Source organism: Gossypium arboreum, chromosome 10, assembly GCF_025698485.1.
Source record: "Gossypium arboreum isolate Shixiya-1 chromosome 10, ASM2569848v2, whole genome shotgun sequence".
Taxonomy (NCBI): domain Eukaryota; kingdom Viridiplantae; phylum Streptophyta; class Magnoliopsida; order Malvales; family Malvaceae; genus Gossypium; species Gossypium arboreum.
The window spans coordinates 29,365,895-29,386,158 of record NC_069079.1 but is presented as its reverse complement, the minus strand read 5'-3'; the positions used below and the strand labels follow the sequence as shown (position 1 = coordinate 29,386,158).

At 33.0% G+C, this 20,264-nt stretch overlaps 2 protein-coding genes across 5 annotated transcripts; one reads left to right on the top strand and one right to left on the bottom strand.

Annotated features, from left to right (window-relative positions):
• The first annotated feature begins 5,977 nt into the window (after nt 1-5,977).
• Nucleotides 5,978-9,869, top strand: LOC108489154 (probable serine/threonine-protein kinase PBL1). The gene is made up of 5 exons (XM_017793468.2): nt 5,978-6,269; nt 7,353-8,023; nt 8,173-8,430; nt 8,718-8,840; nt 9,004-9,869. The coding sequence occupies exons 2-5, from the start codon at nt 7,397-7,399 to the stop codon at nt 9,634-9,636; spliced, it is 1,641 nt and encodes a 546-aa protein (XP_017648957.1). The 5' UTR covers nt 5,978-6,269; nt 7,353-7,396; the 3' UTR covers nt 9,637-9,869.
• Nucleotides 9,520-17,574, bottom strand: LOC108489153 (B3 domain-containing transcription repressor VAL2-like). Of its 4 annotated transcripts, none has more exons than XM_017793465.2 (13): nt 17,150-17,574; nt 16,831-17,061; nt 16,336-16,417; nt 16,130-16,234; nt 14,840-15,474; nt 14,613-14,709; nt 14,336-14,510; nt 14,176-14,252; nt 13,685-14,110; nt 13,142-13,191; nt 12,044-12,157; nt 11,879-11,946; nt 9,520-10,988 (listed from the first exon to the last, which is right to left on the bottom strand). In XM_017793465.2, the coding sequence occupies exons 2-13, from the start codon at nt 16,941-16,943 to the stop codon at nt 10,177-10,179; spliced, it is 2,754 nt and encodes a 917-aa protein (XP_017648954.1). In that variant the 5' UTR covers nt 16,944-17,061; nt 17,150-17,574; the 3' UTR covers nt 9,520-10,176. The 4 variants fall into 4 exon arrangements, with proteins under 4 accessions (XP_017648954.1, XP_017648956.1, XP_017648955.1 ...); XM_017793467.2 differs by having other exon boundaries at nt 13,685-14,002; XM_017793466.2 differs by having other exon boundaries at nt 16,831-16,959.
• Nucleotides 17,575-20,264: the final 2,690 nt, after the last annotated feature.

Sequence of the window (20,264 nt, the reverse complement as noted above, 5' to 3'; positions counted from 1 at the left end):
AAAATTTTTTAACCAAAGTAAGAACAAAAACATCATCATGTTCCAACAACACATGAAATAAAAAAAGATAAATACTTTCGTTTGATCAGAACATGAAACGGATAAAGGTTTTAACACTTTTTTTTATTAATTTTAACTATCCAAATAAAATATTAAAATGTTTATGATAATTTTGTCACGTTGATATTGTATTTTCTTATTTATTTAGAGTATTATAAACAAATATTTACTTTCTTATCATTTGTTCTGCGGGGATTCGTAAACCTTTGTGTGTGTGTTGTTTTTTAGTTTGTTTCATATTTCGTGTAATTTTTACAATGATTCAATTAGTTTATAGTTTGTTTGTTTATGTTGTATTTGTGCTATGCATATTTGTAACCGCCATACAATTTAGCAATAAAATTTTCATTTTTTTAGTATGTGAAATATCATATTTTTATTTATTTTTCATGTTAACATGATAAGTTTTAATTTGTATATATTTAATATTTTATACTTGAGTTTAAATTCAATAATCTGATTTATTTTAGTTAAATTAAGTACTTGTTACAAAAATGGGTATCTAGATCAACCAGCATTAACTTTTTATATGGCCTAATGATTATTTGACATATAGTAACATGATGTCACAATGACATTAATATCTGAAATTTATATATAAAGTTTAAACACTTTAAAAATAATAAAAATATAAAAAAAGTACAACTAAAAAATTCAAAGAATACATTAAAATTTTAGAAAATAAATAAAAGAGGAATTATAAAATATATATAACTTTGGAAAATATATTATTTAAAATTTTTAGATATTTTATACATTTTAAAATTTTAGATGATGATAATCATTATAACATCATATTGATGATAGATGAAATATTGATTGAGGCTAAAAAAAAATTAACATGGTTTGGTATGAATCCCAACTTCCACAACAAATATCTATTAAAACTGAAGTCATGTATGAAATAGTTTGGAGCGTCATGTTTTCAAAATTGGAATAGTTTTGTTATAATAATTCAAATTTTATTCAAAAATGAAATAAGTGTACATTGGTGACATAAATATTATATTTAATTAAAATTTTAATCTAATTTCATAAGCCTAAAGAGCAGATAAATTCTAATAATGATTTTTAAAACCAGATCAGATTTAAATAAAAAATTGAGGCGTAAATCGTTATATGGGGCCAAAAATAAAGAAAACTACTGTTGTCTCCGCTATCTTTGTTGGAGTGGTGGAGCAGCAGTGAATGAGAAAGTTGGAGATTAATTCAGTCTTTACACTCCCTTAACCCTGAGTGAAAATTAAAAAGAAAAATGAGAGGCCACAGCAAGGGAGAAACTCAATGGAAAAGAAACATAAGTTAGGGTTTTCTTTATTTTTCAGTCATGGCCATAATAATACTTGGGCTTCTCCAAATCATTATTATTTTATATTATTGAATTTGGGAATCTACCATTCGGTTCTAAATACATTGCAACAATATGCCACAATTAAACCTTTAATTCTACTTCCCTCGTTTTGATAATTTCATAAAAATGGCTTTTGTCTCATACTTCTACTTTGAAAATATTTAATATGTATTTTATAATGAGTCAATTAAGTTCAGGCTCAAACAAAAATTGAATACCAATAAATAAATAAAATTAATAAATAAAAGTCTAATAAACAGTCTAAAGTCCTTTATAAATATTAGACTTAAAATTACGTGTGGTCCAAATAGCCCAAAATAAAAATTTAATGGCCCAACAAACTCAAAACTTAAATAGTGTATAGAAATCCTAACCCTACCTTGCGCGCTGTCGCTCCTCCCACGTCAGCGCCACACCCTAACCTCTGCCACTATCAATTGCGCCAACAACCCCTGCAAGAAAAAGAAGAAAAAACAATCAACAACAAGTATAAGAACAGTAGAAAAAATAGGAAAATAATATTGTAAATGGCTATAAAAGCCATAGAATAGATTGTATGAAAAACTTTCTTTTATTTATTTATTTATTTATAATAATCAGATTAAAAAAAACAACAGGGAAAAGAAATATAAAAACAATATTTCATAAAAGAAAGTAAAAGTAGTCTTTTATTTTTTTTTATTTTCTTCATTTGCACCTTTAACATTTCTGCTTTTACGGCTTTTTTCAATTTAGTCCTTTTTCTTTTTTAATTATTTTATTTCTTCTCTGTAACTTTAAATTGTTCATAATTTAGTCCTTGGATCAATATGGACCTGCTTAGGGGATGACATGTGTCTCAGGTTTTGGGATAATTTTTCGTTTGGTCCCTAGTTATTTTCGCGCATTTTATTTTGATCCTTAATTTTGTTTTCCTCTATTTATTTATTCATTTATTTATTTACAGTTTAGCCCCTTACTATTTATTTTATCCAGATTTACCCTTTTAATTTCATTTAAGTTACAATTATATCCTTTTATTCTTTTATTCATCTATCAACTTATTTATTTATTTATTTTCAACTTTTCATTAATTTTTACTGTTATTTATTTATTTATTTATTATTGCCTTGCTCTTTTATTTTAAAATTCGTATTGTTCATTTTGTACATTTTGTCATATTGTCATTATTACTTCATTATTTTTATTTTTATTTTATTATTTCTTTTATTTTTAATGCTTTCATGTCTTGTCTTTTTATTCCATTTATTTTTATTTTAAATAATCTTATCTATTTTGTTATTATGATTACATTATTATAGTAGCCATTTTATTTTATTTTACCAAACTACTATATTATTTATTTATACATGTTATTCTATTTTATCCTTGTTATTATCATTTTACTTACTTATATTATTAATATAATAATAACTACGCTGTGATTAGTACCATTATTATAAAATCGATATTATTATAAAATTGATGTTATTATTATTATAAAATTGGTATTCTCATTATTATTGTAGTTGCATTACCATCATCATTTCATATATTATATCACAACATATTTATTCATTTTGTAAAATAAATATACATATCATTTTTTAAAAAAAAGGTTATCTTCGTTTTGTATAACATATAAAATGTTCAAGAATCAGGTAATATTCATTATTTTGGAATTAGAAAAGTCGTGTTCTTAAGTTACGGAATATGGCTTCTTTCTAAAACCGAGATAATCGAATATCTACTTTAAAATAAATAAATAAATAAAATAAGGTTTTGGCGTTTGTTCTCGTTTTCGAGGATTTAAGACATTGTGTCCTAACTTACGGGACATGATCCTTTTTTTCTCAATTAATTTGAAATAAGTCCTTTTTGTGAAAATTACTTTAATTAGGTAATATCCTAATACAAAAAGGGATTGTGTTTTAAATTCTCTTCAAATTTTCAATTCTCGACACTAAGACATCAAGTAATCAACTAGGTACTAATTTTGGGCGTCACGAGAGTGCTAATCCTTTCTCGTGCATAAACGACTCCCGAACCCATTATCTAAATTTTTGTAGACAAAAAATAGTTGTTTTAGTAAATCAAACATTTGATTAAAATGATCGAATTACAAGGTGATTCTATCACACTTCATAAAAATGATTGGTGGCGACCCCATTTTTGTTTTCAAAATATAAGTCTATTTAAAAAAAAAGTTTCGACATATTTTATTATGATATATGTACTTTGAAAATGTCCAATATAGCACATAAACTATAAATATGGCACATAACTTAAATGGAGAAGATGATGTTTTTCCTTAGGTAAGTTTAATATTTACTTCTTTTATTAACCATATGTTTAATTATTTGATTTTTATGTTTTATTTAGTTTGTTGTGTAATCTTATATTACTCAAATGTACTTATGGTTTGGAAAAAATTTACGTGTCCAATTTTCATTAATTAATTTGATAATTCACTAACAATTTTAGCTCTAAATATCATAGTAAAACACATATTCATAGTTCTGGTTCCATATAGAACATTTTTAAAGTACATGTACCATAATAAAATATATATTGATAGTTTAAGTGCCATATTAAACATTTTAAAAATACAGATGAAATTCCTTGGCTTTCTCCCCGCACACCAAACACATGCAAACGCCATCACAATCTCATTTCAACAAAATCAAGCGAACTGCCAAACCATTGAAACCACAGGAGAGAGTTGCAGCATTGTTTCTCTCTGTGACCCAACCGCATATGCATCACACTCTATGTTGCCATAGGTACTGAATGACAATTAGGTTCTGATCTTTTTGGTGTTTCAACTACCATATATGATATTTATGCCTTCTTTGGACATTGGTATGAAAATGTAATCTTCTAATAAATTTTCAAATTTTAAGAAGATTTTAAATGTATCTCATATCAAACATATATTCATTCCACACTCACAATCTAATTTGAGTATTGTTGGGCAAATGTGGTGTTGTGTATATTATATACATATAAAACAAATTTTAAAATAAATATAATTATATACACTATTATTAATTTTTTTTGCTAAATGCTCAAATTAAGGCATAACTTTTTAGGGTTACTCATATAAAGGTCAAATATTTTAAAATGGTCATATAAAGGCTAAATCTCTATGAAAATACTCAAATAAAGGTTTTTTACGCACTAAACCTTAGTTTGTGGGAAAAATTAGATGGATGCTAATGTGTTTAAAATGGAACACATGACAACTGAATTATATATTACTCAAAAATAAAATAAAAGAAAATACAAAATATGAAAAAATATAAACTGTTTTAAAGCCTTTATTTGAACACTTTTGAAAAGGTTTGGTATTTATTTGACCATTTTTAAAAGTTTACCCTCATTCAAGCACATTTGAAAAGGTTCGGTTCTTATTGGAACAAAAGTTTGACCCACAATTTGAGCATTTAACCTAGGATAAACTACACCCAAGATCGCAAAACTATTAGTTACTTTACGTTTTTGGTCACAAACTTTAAAAAGTTACAAAATGGTCAGTGAGCTATCCAAAAGTTTTTATTTAAGTCATTGAGTTGTTAAGGTTTTTTTTTTTTTAAATCTGACTAGTGAACTTTAAGTGAAGATTTGACAATTAGTATGATAGATTAGTTAGTACTCATTGACAAGTGCAAGTTGATCTGACAATCAATGTCAAAAATCGGAGAAGAAAGCTGTTTGGATTTTGATTTGTATATTCGTGCCATTTAAAGTTGTTTCATAAAAAAAAACTAAATTGTAGAAAAAAAAAGAGAAGAAAAAGAGCTTTCAATTGGTGCAGACAGTCCAAACAAACTTAAATGAGAACTTTGAATAATTCAATGACCATTCTGTAACTTTTTAAAGTTAAATGACTAAAACACAAACTTACTAATAAATAGTTTTTTAAATAATAATTGTGAAATTTATAGCTTGGGAGAAGAGGATGAGGCATGGATCCAACCGGAAGCCAAATTGGGCTAATGTTAAAAAAATCCAAGAGTAGCAGTGAAAGCGGGCCCAGGTTCGACCCAGCAGGATTTTGTTTTGGGGCGCGTGTGCAGCCACCAGGTTAGGCAAAGCAAAGGACAAAGTGGTAGGGTCCCACATAGCCTTTATTTGTATTCAAAAGAAAAGATCTTTGAAACCCACAATGAATCGGACGGTCACAGTTGATAGTTAAATGCCTATCTTGAAAGGTCACTTTGACCACACCCCTCTTTTTTTTATCAATATAAAAAGGAACTAATTTTCTAAACTTTGACTGTCCAGTCACATCAATCGATGGGCTCCTTCGTTGAAAATCTAGCTGCTGCACTCTTCATTTTACCCTTTTACCCACCGTTCTTTCTACATTTTCCCTCCCTTACCTAACTAACATAATCTTATTTACTTTCGCTTTCATTCTCAAAACACTTCTTTTTTCAATGGTCAAACGAATGAGAATCCCACAACAAATATGCTTGGAAATTTTGTGGTAAAGAGAAGGATAAAAGTGTCAAAGTACAAAAATTGAGAAGGCGTGTATTTCTTGTTGAAAGAAATTTTAAAATAAAATATTAACTGTTAATTAACATCCGGGTTTTGGTTGGTTTGACCATTGCTGCTGTCTTTTTCTCTCTATTCAATTTAAAAAAAAAAAAGAATTTCTTCTTCCTAATAATAATAATAATATTCTACTCATCTTTTGCCTACTTTTTTTTTTCCTCTCAAAACCTCTATCACAGTGAACAACTTTTCTCTCCATTACCTTTCTTTGACTTGCAAAGTTGTTCTCCTCAAACTAACCAAACAAGGGATTCTGGGTTTTCAGCTTTCTCTGTTTTCCTACTCTCTTTCACCTTTGCATGACCTGCTTTCATAGGTTTGATTCTCACCCTTTTTTAATTTTTTTTCTGCTGAAAACCATTGAAATTTCGTTAATGATTTCTGGGTGTGTTTTGTTTGAAAGTTGTGTTTTCGCTAGAATTATTTCAATTCTTTTATATTAGTCATGCAGATAAGAATATTCTTAATAGTGGATTAGTGGATGTGCAATTTATGGTTTTTTTTTCCTATTTTCGGTTTTGGATTATTTTGGATCTGTGGTTGAATTTTGTAAACCCAGATGCTGGTTGACGAATTTTCTTCTTTTTTTTTTTTTAAATTATGTTTGCATAATTGTGTCTATGCTGATTTGGACCATGAAATGGTTTGCTGAACAAATGACTTTTTTCTTTTTGTTAAAAGAAAATGAACTTCCCCTGCAAATCTCTAGTTTGCATTGTGCATGTGTTTGGTGTTTCTTTTTTTTTTCCCCTCTCTTTTTATGCATCCATGGTGATAATTTATTACTAAATATGCACTTGAAAGTTATAACCGGCTCGTCAGCATATTCACTGAATTATTTTAGAGTTTATGGAATTTGATCTCTTGACCCATGTTGACGTTTGTTGTAATTGTTTATAAAAGATTTGAACTCTGGGCACCGGACACTTTTGTTTGAGCTAGGTTTTGCTAGGTGGGCTTTTATTCATCTGCCATATAATCTTTGCGATTACTAAATTGAAGATAAGGGAAGGGGTTTTTGTTTGGGGGAAGGAATTGATGTAAATTACAATGCGATCTTTGTGTAGATATCTGTTTGAACATGTTTTCTTACATATGATTTTATCTTAACCACTTTATGCAACTTTTATTCAATATATGCAGTCCTTCGTTTCATCATAATGAGACGTCCAATGGCTGGAATATTGTAGTTTAGGCAATGAAGATTTGAGATAATTAATATTGTTGGTGGTATGGATTGTTTATCTGATATTACAAGACAAAAATGATACCCCGGTCCTCTTTTGTCCTTTTTGCACCTTGTTCCTATGTTGCGATGAGTAGATTTTTGCATTATTTATGTTCTAGCCGATTCAAAGCTTCTGTTGATTTGTGTGCTTTCTTCTTTGTCCTCTTGCAGAAACATAAAAGTCCGAAATACGATTTAGGTTGTTTGTATATAAGATGGGGTGTTTTACAGTTTTGAGAAGCAACAAGAAAAAGCCCAAGCAGTCAGTTTTTGTAAAACACATTGCTCATAAAGAGCATATTCCTACCATGCTGCCTGAGCCCCAAATTCAGACCCGATCACTGCAATCTGCACCCCCAAGTTTTATAACCAGAGTAAAACCAATTCAATCTAATAACAAGGCAAGCTGCTATAGGACACGTGCATTATCTGCTCCATCAAGTCTTGATGCTGCCGAGCAAGATGAGCTTGCGTCAGTTGAATTTGAAGAACAAGAAGAGTCGAAGAGTCGTGTTGGTTTAGTCAAGGAACAGAAGTCATCAAGTCCACAGCCTCTTCCACTTCCATCTCCCCACAGTACTGCACTGAAGACAATGGGAAGTTTTAAAGCAGGGAATGTTAGTGGCCCTCTTTTTGCTTCGGGACCATTACCCCTGCCTCCCTCTGGAACACTACGTAACTTCGCCTATGAAGAAATTGCAGCTGCTTGCCATCATTTCTCTTCCGATCGATGCACATCTGAGGGTCTATCTTCTGTTATGTACAAGGCATCCTTCGGAGATGACACATCAAGTACAAAGAAGTTTGAAGCTACTGTTACTCGCCTTCACCCATCCACTCAGGTACAAAATTTATACGAATGAAATTTTTTTCGCATGATTTTTGTGATCCTTAAATGGTAAGCTATTTTGTTGTTGCCTTTCCCTTAATATTGGAAATGTTTGAAGGTATCGCTTTATAGAGTCTCACTGCTTTATTTCTTTTCCTGTAGGGTTTAAGGGAATTTATAAATGAAGTAAACACTCTTGCATCATTGCAACATCCAAATCTCTGTAAATTGCTTGGATACCATGCACGTGATAATTCAGAACAACGAATGTTGGTCTATGAGAGGTTATTTCATGGAAGCTTAGACCGGCTTTTATATGGGAGATCGGATGGACCGCCACTTGATTGGAATACTCGCATGAAAATTGCTTTATGTTCTGCACAGGGTCTGACTTTCTTGCATGAGGAAGGACCATTTCAGGTATGGTTCAAATTTCTATGTGCGTCTATATTTTCAGATGATAAAACTGAATGACCTGTGTCATTTGCATGTTTGGATTGAGCTTTGATCATGTTTAACGGAGATGACTATTCTGTTTGAAATAAGGTCTCTTATTGATTAGCCCTCTCTGGATATTATGGGTCAATTCCCGTTCTTGCTACATTAGTTTATGTCAATCAGTAACTTTTGGGAATTTGCTTTTACTTTCTAAGTACTATTCTGGTTTTATAAATGCATAAATACTTAAAAGGTTCTATTATATGCAGGCAATGTACAATGAATTTTCGACTGCCAACATACAGATCGACAAGGATTTCAGTGCAAAGCTCTCAGGATATGGGTGCGTTGGTCATATCCCAGAGACAGAAGAGATCTCCAGTAATTCAGTTGTAAGTTACTTTGCCATGTAATTGATCTTTAAGTATTTGATCTATAATTATTGTTGCTTTAAACCACAAACTGTGGTGCACTAAGTTGTCTAGATTTTCATTGTAACTCTCTACATAAATTTTCCTCTTTGGGTTGTTGGGAACTTATTCTCTCTCTACACAGGCTGTGGCAAATATATCCGTAGAGACTCTGGAGAGAGGGCGACTAACTCCAAAGAGCAATGTTTGGAGTTTTGGGATCATTCTACTTGAATTACTCACTGGCCGGAAGAACCTTGACAACCGTCATCCCAAGGAAGAGAGGAACCTAGTGAAGTGGAGCCGGCCATTCCTAGCCGACGATTGTAGATTGTCACTTATCATGGATCCTCAGCTCAAAGGTCGCTTTCCTATGAAAGCTGCCCGTACTGTGGCTGACATTGCACAAAGGTGTCTCCAGATGGACCCATCAGAGAGGCCAACCATGAGAACCATCGTTGAGCATCTCAAAATCATCCAAGACCTGAAATACTCTTGTCGGTTTCCTCTGCAAGATCCAGCAGCAATTGCTGGAAAACAGATGTCAAGGTCACCGAGTCTCAACGGCATCATTACTCCTGCACCCAGGTCAAATTTCTCACCGTCTCCACCATCAAGAGCCCGGATGTCTGTTTCTCCTACAAGACCACCTAATCTGCCATTGGCACTTCCACCACGAGCATGTTCCTCGACACTCTCGTTAGAGGAGTCTGAGAGGCAAGAAAGTAGAAGATCATCATCAGCAACCCTTAGGAGGGCTAGCGTAGAAGGATATTGATTGTTTATATATATGCATTTGTTCATTTTTTTTGTCCCTTTTTTTTTTCAACACAACATAGAGAAGATAATAAATGTGGTTCTTCCACTGTCTTGATCCTTCTAGATGTGGAAACGGGGAGGATGCTGTTGTTGTAGATAAGAGTGCAAGCCTGACCCTCTAATATATAGTGTTATGTATATGTTCATAATCATTCATATCAGTCTACTATACAGAATGCGAGTTCCGATGAATTTTTTTGCATCATCTGCACTTAACTACATTCAAGTCAGTTTCATAAAGCACAATGAGCTTACAACTATCAATTCGTTAAAATGATGAATATATATATATATATATAACTGTTTTGTGTTTTTACACGCGTACAAGTAAACCCTTCTCTCTCACTATATATCATAGTAATTTTGTTGTAATGCATAAATATATGGGGATTGAAAACCTGAATGCCAAACGCCTTACGGATTTCTAAAGGGAAAAGAACACCAAACCAAAGGGGGTTAAAAAGAATTTTAAGGCAAAACAAACAGAAAGAGTGTCTCATTAAGGATCCTTGTCATTGTTGTCATCGACTCTGTCGGATCCAGTTTCACCATTTTCTTCATCCTTACTCTCAGGCTCTTCGGTGGCAGAAGGGAAACTGCTATTTTCTTGTGTCTCACCCTCCACAGTCCCACTCATGCTCTGTGGTGGAGCATTTGACGCTGAATTTCCTTGCTGTTCATATACCAAGCTTGTAAGACCATTCTCCTTCAGGTACGTCTCCAATGGAAGGCTTGCCACTCGAACAAGACTTGTCATGCTCGTGCGGTTGGGACCTAATTGGGAATCATCCTCACGGTCAGGATCACAGTTCAAGTCTATCTGTCCCTTGTTAGCTTCAACCAACTTGGTGGAGCTCTGGCTCTTGGATTCTAACTCGTTAGCCGACCTTGCTTCATTCTCAAAAGGATTGAGGTGCAATGATGATACATGCTTAGAGCTGCTGTCTACCTCAGCTTCTTCACTGGGACCCCATGCTTGCTGATTCCTCTGAGCAATCTCTGCTTCACGCTCCGATTGACGCTTCTTCTTGCGCATTGTGAGGGTTTTAAAACGACGTTTAACTGTCATGCACACAACGCATGTGCATGTCGGCTTGTGTTTTCCCTTTCCACTTGGAGGCTGGATGCATACGATGCAAGAACAACCAGGACGATGCCTTGGATGTTTAGTAGTAGTTGCCACTGACGTTGTGCCTGAATTATCTGCATTGTCTCCAAGGATAGCAGCATTGGCCAAAGCATCCAAACCAGATGATGATTCATGCTCCTGGGTTGGCCTAGTGAATGCCGCTATTCTCCTTTTTTTGAAATCTATGCATATAAAATATGGCTTAATAGCTATTATTCACAAATGGTCTCTGGAAAGCAGTAAAGCTGACTAAAAAATGCAAAAAAAATCTGTAATAAATTCCGTGACAAGATGCAGCCAGAAATAGTGTGATAGCAGAATAAGTATAGGTAAAACCATTTGGGCTAGAACAACTTGGTCAAGGAATACAAAACAATACCACAAGAACTCATCACACGAAAAAGCCACACGGCTTGATGTCTGCACAGCAACAGCCAACTATGATGTACTTACTCCAGAACCAACCTTTTAACATTATAGCACATTATTATGGCCCTTGAAGTTTAAGCATTTATGGTGAAAGATGGTTTTGTATGATTATGAATGATTATGATGAAGTATATGGCTTTCTCATATGGGATATACTAGAATTCTATTCTTGTTAGGGTTTTTTGGTTTGTAACTATACTTATGTACTTCTGTTAGCTAATTTTCATTCAATCTTTAGATATTATGAATTTATTTCACTTTATTTTATTCTTTGACAAATTGTATCATGGATTATTTATATTGGAGTAATAAAACTCAATTTCTAACTTCTTATTCTTTCTCCCTGTTCTCTCTGGTTTTCATCTCTTGATTCTTTGATCTTTCCCACTAGTTCCTCTGCTCCACCCTTTTTACCCCTATCATTTCTTTATGTACTATTCAATTATATCCATCTGTTTCCCACCCATGCCCCTTGTTCAATACGGTGAACTTCTCACAGATACCCAAACAGCTGATTACTTTAGCCAAGAGAGAAAAAGCTTGGCTATTGGATGTAGAAAGATTGAAACGTTTCATGATAAGAAAGCCAATACTAATACAGCACCTTTGTTCTTTAGAAGAGGAATATATACTGAGAATGTACCTCTATTTAATCTAAGAAGATTTTCTAGCTCCCTTGGGGTGAGTTCTTCTGGTGCAGAACATGATGACCTGAGAACAAAATGGGAGGAAATGAAAAGATTTCCTTTGGAACTCTTTAAGGGTACAAGTAGGAACGCACAAGAAATGTGATTCAGAAAATGCTGACCTGCTTTGGTCCCAGTTGTTGTCTGCACATGTCCATTTTGGTGGAAGAAGAACATCAACAGGCAACCTTCTCCATTTAGAACAGCTATCACACTGAGCCCATTGCTCTTGTCCCCTGAGGATCAAGATTAGTGTTCAAGACTAGATAGATTTACCCTACCATAGACTTGAGAAAGAGATAGATCCTTTCTAGCACAGCAACAGACACAAATTGCTAATAGACAAAACAAGTTGTTTTATTGAATGAAACTGAGCTGATATTTCCAATATTTCCAGTGGAATTGACATTTGGCTTAAGTAACTTGTGCCATATCTTAAGCATGTAAGATTTTTGAATTTGAATGTTGTTTTCAGATTATATATTGACATAAATTCCACGTGAATACAATCAGTATAAACTTTATTTAACAGAGAATGATGGTTCTAACAACATTCCCTCACCAGTCACAAACAAAACCAAAAGATTAAAAAAAGAAAAAAGAAAAGAACATGGAAACGCATCCTATCAACATTCAGTAGCTATTACATCAGTGGCCCTCAGCTGTAAACTTCAAATAATGTTCTCATGTCAATGTAATTGATATTACTAAATTTTCTAAGGTCGCGTTTGTAAACTAGGATTTTAGAATTTGGATTTCGATTTCAAAAATATTGTAAATTGAGTAGGAAACTGTTTAGAAATGTCACATTCATGATACTTTCTCAAATCCACATATTTGTTAGATGCCTGTTTAGTAATGAATTTGAAAATCTTAAAATATTTTAGGATTTGACAAATCCATGTTTTTGTACTTTTCTAACATACATAATATTGAATCTCAACTAATTGTCCAGAACATATGCATTTTATTTTTACAATTTATATAATAAATGAAATCCAAATCCAAATTCTTAAATCCATGTTCTGAAACAGAGCATAAAGGAACTAAACAGAGACAACAAAAAAGGGAAATGCAGGGGAAAGCACCAATTATAAGTTTGGAGTTACTCATGGTAAAAGTGATTTAACTACTAATTTTCCTCCTGGACAAGGGTTGTCTTTAAATTCTCATTCTTTTAACCTTCAGAATAAGGTCTAAAAATAAATGCATACACTCACCCAGTCGAACGGACAGCAAAGATGCTCCTCTTCCCAAAAACTGGAGGTTCCTGAATGAAAAACATGTATAAAAATTATCGGAAATTGAGGTGAATTTTACTATTTAGATGGATATAATTCTTTCAGGAACATTCTATATCAATAAATATTTCCGCATAAACATGTCTCCATCTTATTTCAATGGCATAATGAGATTGAAAAGATCACTAAAAAGGTGCATTAATGATGCCTGACCAAGGCCTCCCTCCCCCACTCCCCCAAACAAACAATAAAAAAACAATAAAAACCTTGTTTCTTTAAATATAAACTAAATTTACCAATAAAACTGACAACTATGTCATACTCAGGGCTTAACGAATACCAGTTTTTCTTAAAGATACAAAAAGTTTTCAATGCACAAAATGATTGGCACCAAGACAGAAAACTGGTATTCGAACAATCATCAGAGGTTCAAAGTTAAATTGATAGGAAGAGCTAAGTGCACCAGAACAGCCAAACATATAAGCATGGTTATACCCCAAATATTCCAGAAAATGTACTCACGTCATATTCTTCAAAATCATGATCCTCAATCGTGACAACGCTAGGCTTGATACTTGGTGGTGGACGGAGCAAATCCTGTGCCTCTTCCCAAGTAAGTTTCAGCTCCAAAGCATCCTGGCTGTCAATCAGCAACCTCTTGCTTTTGGACCCAATATTCCGAGTTCTTTTTCTCTCCGGAGTTAACATAGATGGCAGTAATAAGCCCTCCCTTATCCTGTCCTCGTGCTTCCCAGATTTATTCCAGCTAATATCACCACCAGTTGAACTCAAATGTTTGGACAGCGCGTTAAGGTGTGGATCAGTGCTTCCCTTCAGTGACTGAAGAAGGCCAGAGTAACCACTAATTATGGGCAGGTTCTCAAAAACACCCGAAAACAAACTTTCACTTGAAAGAGTGCCATTAGGAATGGCAGATGGTAGGGTTTCCTGTTTATTTGATCATATCAATAAATAATCAAGCTTGCTAACATGGAAAGTGACTGCTACTTTACCTGCACCGCAGCATTGTTTGTTGCTTTACGAAACCCCATAACAAGCTTCCCTTCAGGATCCATGCGGCTAAATGTTACTGTTTAGAGAACCATGATATGTTACTCAATGAGAGCTAACCAAAAAAATTGAATTGTCCCATAATCAGGTTTAGAATGGTACCGGTATCTCCAGCTTGCAACTGCATAGACTGCATGCAAGGAGTCACACCCTCTAAAACATACATCCTGCTGTTGTTATTAGGCCAGAATCTGAACTGAAACACCCATTCTTTTCCCTTTACATCTTGAATTCTTAGGGGAAGGCCCTCTGGTTGAGATATAGGGGGGAAATAAGCCTGCAATTCATACTTCTTTTAACAGAGATGCAACAAGGCTTTTAAACAGAAAGAGTAAATAAATATCAGTTGCAAGGGAATGATGATAGAATAGGAACTAACTTCAGCACATGCTTTTGGCAGAACCAAGCGACCAATCCGTCCAGCATCACTTGCACTCAGAACCTTTTCAAACAGAGGAACAATGGTGGAATTTGAACTGGAAATTTACATGGGTTAAGGATTTTACCGACCAAGTTAACAGATAGATGCAAATTTTAATCTAGCAGTTAATGCATGGTTTTGCACATAAAAATAAATTAAAGCAATGATGAAACAATGGTGGATACTCTCCAGAAATTTGCTGTAATTCTTGGTCTGTAATCCTTGGCCAATAACGAGGAAGCAACTGATTCCGTCCACGTCCCTCTACTGGAGGCCTAGCAACACGTATCTGGGGTACCATGCCTGCATTCACCTCCAAACCTGCTAGCACTGGCTTTGGAGGCTTGGGTAGAAGATGGAGAGATTTGGATGCCTGTTGCAAGACTGAAGACATCTTACCTTTTTCATCCACAACTGAACCAGGAAAAACATTTTGGTTCCCTAATGAACTGCCTAAAGAAATACTTAAGTTTGTTTGCGGCAATGTCTCAGAAATATTAGCTTTACATATGGCAGGTTTCCCAGCTTGAACTGATCCGTTAGATGCTTGATTAGTATTTGACAAGCATGTGCTTCCAATGTCTATTGCAGGAGGCAAAACTTCCTCCTGTTTCATTTGCACAAAAGACCTACTTGAGTCATCATTGTGAAGCTGAAGCAATTGCCTCAGTCCAATGCTTTCTGCATTGTTGCTCAACTGCATAAGCTTTAGGTTTTCATTGCTAATGCTAATCAATTGGTTGTCTGCAGAGATTGAGTGCAATTGACCAGCATTAGTCTTCACTATACCAAATCCATTAGGCTTTTCATCTTCAATCATCTGTATAAATTTGTTTTAAAAGCATCATAAATATCGAATCTAGCATGTACAAGAAAGTACCAATGGTACCAAAAACTGAAATAAACTAAATTATAGAACTAATATAATAAAGATGTTAACATGAAAAGGAAAATATCTTAACAAATAACATCCCTTTTCCTCATATCATAAATAGTTATCCACAGAATACAAAAATCCTAGACCACGGTGCGTGCAGGGCAAGGCTAGATAGATCGAGAATCAGTAAATGCTGAGGCTTTCCAATGAAAATGTCATTCTAAACTCTAATTTAATCTGCAATGAAAGAATAAGCCTTTTCCTTTTAATCTTTGACTCCCCCTTCCAAAAAAAAAAAAACTAATATAATAATATGCAACATATATGGAGACAGTTATTTTAAAGAAGGAAAAAGAATACAGGAAAGGGAGGCAAAAAAAAGTCTGAAAGTATTCTAAACTAAAGAAGAGGTTGCATCACAGGGTTGGGATAACAACTAAATCAGTTTGAGAAGGATCAAAATGAGATTGTTTTAGAGGCACAATTATACCAAGATCAAAAGGTGTGTCTAGTTATTATAGACAATACGATAATATGCTAAAATCATAATTTCAACATCTTTTAGCAAGCAATAAAAGGTTAAATAAGTTGATCTTACAGGGTTCAATCCTGATTTTTTAGCGCAGCTTATACAGATAATGCCCCCTCCACTATCGAGAAGCTCAAGCAAGCACCTGGAAACAATACATCCACAGTGGAGACGCTGCCATTGCCAAGACATTGAGATTATGCACAACACTATTACAAACCGAAGAGAAAATTGACAATGACAAGGCAAGAAACTAAACACTTGGGGTCACACACCTTGCCACACGAACTGCATTCCCTCCACCCTGCATCCTTCGAGTGGAATATGTCGCAGAATATTGACTGTTCATATGCAGACCTAGACCAAATATAAATCATAAATGAATTGCTTTTAAACAATTGGAGTTCTTTCAATGGGAATTGGGATCAGTTCGACATAATTTCTGCCTTCTTTGGATTCTTCTCCTGTATGTAGCTACTCTATATAATTCAAAACATAATCAAATTTCCGGCAATGTTAAAAGAGGATGGATATAAGTACAAAAATTTAATCGTTTCAATAACTGTTCCATTACTCTCTAGCTTCCATGAGTGAATCAATTCAACCAAATTATATTCCAATTCACGTCAAAAAAAAAAAATTTAAATACTCACAAACAACAAATGTAAATAAAATAGTTTCAATTGTTCTGTCTTAGAGTAGGAAAAGTGAGCTTGGCTAATTACTGAGCTTACAAAAGAAGGATTAAGTGATTATAATTTCATAATTACCCGCACTTATCGCAGAGATTAGCGAAATCTCCAGATCGCAAAGCCCAGCCTTTTCTCCACTCAATCGACGTTGTAGCGCCGCATAGTCCATTCATGCAACTCTTTGACGCCATGCTCCAAATTTAATCCCTACAAATATTTTTTTTTACAATACGAGGGAAAAAGAAGATCAAATCGGAAACAGTGAAAATCCCCTATAAAGATTTTGTTCAAGAAAATCCACCCAGCCAGCTACAACGCAAAATAGAACAGATTCAAAATCAGTCAAAGTAGGAGACTAATCAATTTAAAAAGAAAACAAAACCGAAATAAAAACTACCTTGAGAAGAAAATATCAGGAGCTTCGGCTTCACCGGGCGTTGAAAATCGTTGCGAAAAGAAACGATGGCGACTTTTTTTTGTACTAATTAACGACTATGAGACTTTGAGCTGACGAGGTTTGAAAATAAATTATGGAAGAGAATCGAGAAAGAGAGAGAATAACGAGGAGTTCCGATGAGGGAAGAGTTGAATCGGCGATGTGAGAGATAGCAAACAACTCATGTGCATGCAAAAAAAAAAAAACCAAAGAGAGAGAAAGAAAGAGAAAAGAGTTTGGTACTAAGCAAGAAAAAAAAAATGCATGCACGATGATACTTCAAGACTCGGCGAACTCCGTCCCCCCACCCTCTTTTTTCTCATTCTTTTCTCTTATTATAAGATAATGTTCAAATTCCACATAAAGTCCCCCTACTATGCCTTCTTGGTGGATTTAATCCTTTAATTTAAGTGTTTATTTTCAGAACATTTTTTTTATTTATGTCAAATAATTTGATGTCTTTTAAATATATATGGATATGAATTCATACCTTTTGCATTTGTACAGTTAGACCAATTTTTATACATTTTAAAAATAAAAAACTATGTAATATTTATTTAATTATATAAAAGAATTTAAATAGAACTATTTAATTTTAATACCTGGTAACCTATATGGCATTTTATATATCTCATTCTCTTGGTAGATATTTTTAGAGAAAGGATTATGATATTTTTATGTACTTATTTAATTTTTATTAAGTGCACATAGATTACTAAGTAGGTTACAATGTGATTGTTGTTAAAATCTTAATATTCCAAACAGTTTTTCTACCGAAAGAAAAAACAGGGCCAAAGTGATTAAAAGAAAAGAATTAGAACTAAAGTGAGAAAAGAGATAAATATTAGGGGTTAAATTAATCATTATGACATTTCATATTATAATACTAGAAATCTGTTTGTGTAATAAATTATTACCCGTACTCGCTGCGTGCTTGTCGTTGAGATAATAGCCCAAGGGGAAGCGTTTGATCAGATGCGGGACCCGGTGAATCGGCTTTGATAGGTCTAAAAAGATATTGCTAATTAATCACGTACTAGTTAGCGCGTCATTAAAACTTTGATATTGAACAAAATTAAGAATTACAAATATGAAGCGTATAAAACTACGCTTGTGGATATCACCGTAAAGTGCGCCACTAGGCGCTTTTTCTATCCTAGCGCATATTTTCGCATGCCATAAGTATCAGACACGAATTTTCGGTATTACCCTCGGCTGTCCTTTTCTATTACGAGTAAACCAAGAAGAGTTGACGTTACAATTTGGAGAAATTGGTCTTTCGACAGTCCACGCCGTCCAACGGAATTCTGCGTGCACATGTGTCAACCATCAACGATCATTATTATACTGTTGATATTTTTGGTTATCTCTTTTATTTATTACGTCATATTAATGATGTGCTGATGTTAGGTGACCTGGATGCCAGTTTACCTACCTACCGCGCTGAAAGAGAAACGCCAACCCACGCGCGAGTGAATTCAAAACGGTGGCGTTGATGAGTGAAATGGACGCGCATAGGCACGCGTAGAGTGGGAATGAAACGGAAAACCAGTTTGGCTCTTGTCCGAAAACAAGGGCTAAACTTAAACCAAGAGTTAAAAGAAATGTCGGGTCTAATTAATAACGTTAATGATAATTGATGAGCAAGTGATGACGGCCACGATTTCCTATCTTTCTCAAATCATGCGCATTTTATGGATTTTTATTATTATTTAAAATGATGATTATATGATATAATAATACCTTTAAGCTTTGTTTTTAATAAATAACAACGGTTTACTATTCTTATAATTTTATATTAAGTAATGCGTTTATTTTACTCCTTAACAAGATATGCTTATTCTTTTAATGTATGTTATGAAAAATAATATAATTATAATTATATTTAATGCATTCTAATAATTTAATAAGTGAAAATTATGTATAATTGCATTTATGAAAATTTATCTGAAAATTTACGAGGTAGATTTTATAACAAATATTTTTATTTATTTTTCAATTGAGTTGTTATTCGATTAACTCATAACACCAATCTATTTAGGGATTTAAGTATAGATACATATCAAACTATTAAAATACATAAATAAATTGATAATTAAAATATATTTGAATTTTGTTTAAAAACTTTAAATATAAATACATAGAATGCATAAAATTAATTACTAACTGAAATCCGGACCTAAACTAGAATAAATCTAGAAATGTCCAGATTTAATGAAACTTAAACTTAAATGAAATTAATATTAAAATTCATACATAAATAAAAATATGCAAAATCTCAAAATTTCTATTAAACTATGTAATGAAATTTAAAATAATAAACTTAAGGAGTTAATAAATTTGATTTAATTAATCAATCAAATTAAAAAATTAGTATTAAATATTTAACAAAACATCATTTTCTTTTGATGATAAATTTCATTATTTAAAAAAGTTGAACAAAAATAAAGTCATGAGTTTTGTTTCTTATTAATTTGTTTTTTTTTGGGGGGGTATGAATGAAGATAATAAAACCCTAAAAACAACATAAAGTATAAAACAGCATAGCTTAGGTCAATAACTAACTTGTATTAAATTCTAAATTAAAACATAGACAAAACACGCGTTTCTTTCATTCTTCAAATAAGAAAAGCATGTTCTGGCAATTAAAAGGAATGCCAGCATCATGCCTTAACGGGTTTTCTTTCGGCACCTACATCACGTCTGGTTCCATAATTGGGCTGCCCTATGGCCTGATTTTAAAACATCACACATCACACTTCAGACTTCAAACTCTTTCTGTTTGGCCCATTTTACTATTTAAAAATAATCATAAATATTTAAAACAACTTCAAACTCTCAGTTTGGTCCATTTTACTATTTAAAACAATCATAAATATTTAAAACATATACTTTATATTTTAACATTTAAATTTAAATAAAATAATTTTTAAGGGTAAACTATAAAAATAGTCACTTTTGTTTATCTTAGACTTCGTTTGTTTGCCAAGAAAATCTTTTCCGAAAAATAATTTCGGAAAATAATTTACTTTTCTCGTATTTGGATGAATCTATGTAAAATATTTTTTGTTGTTTG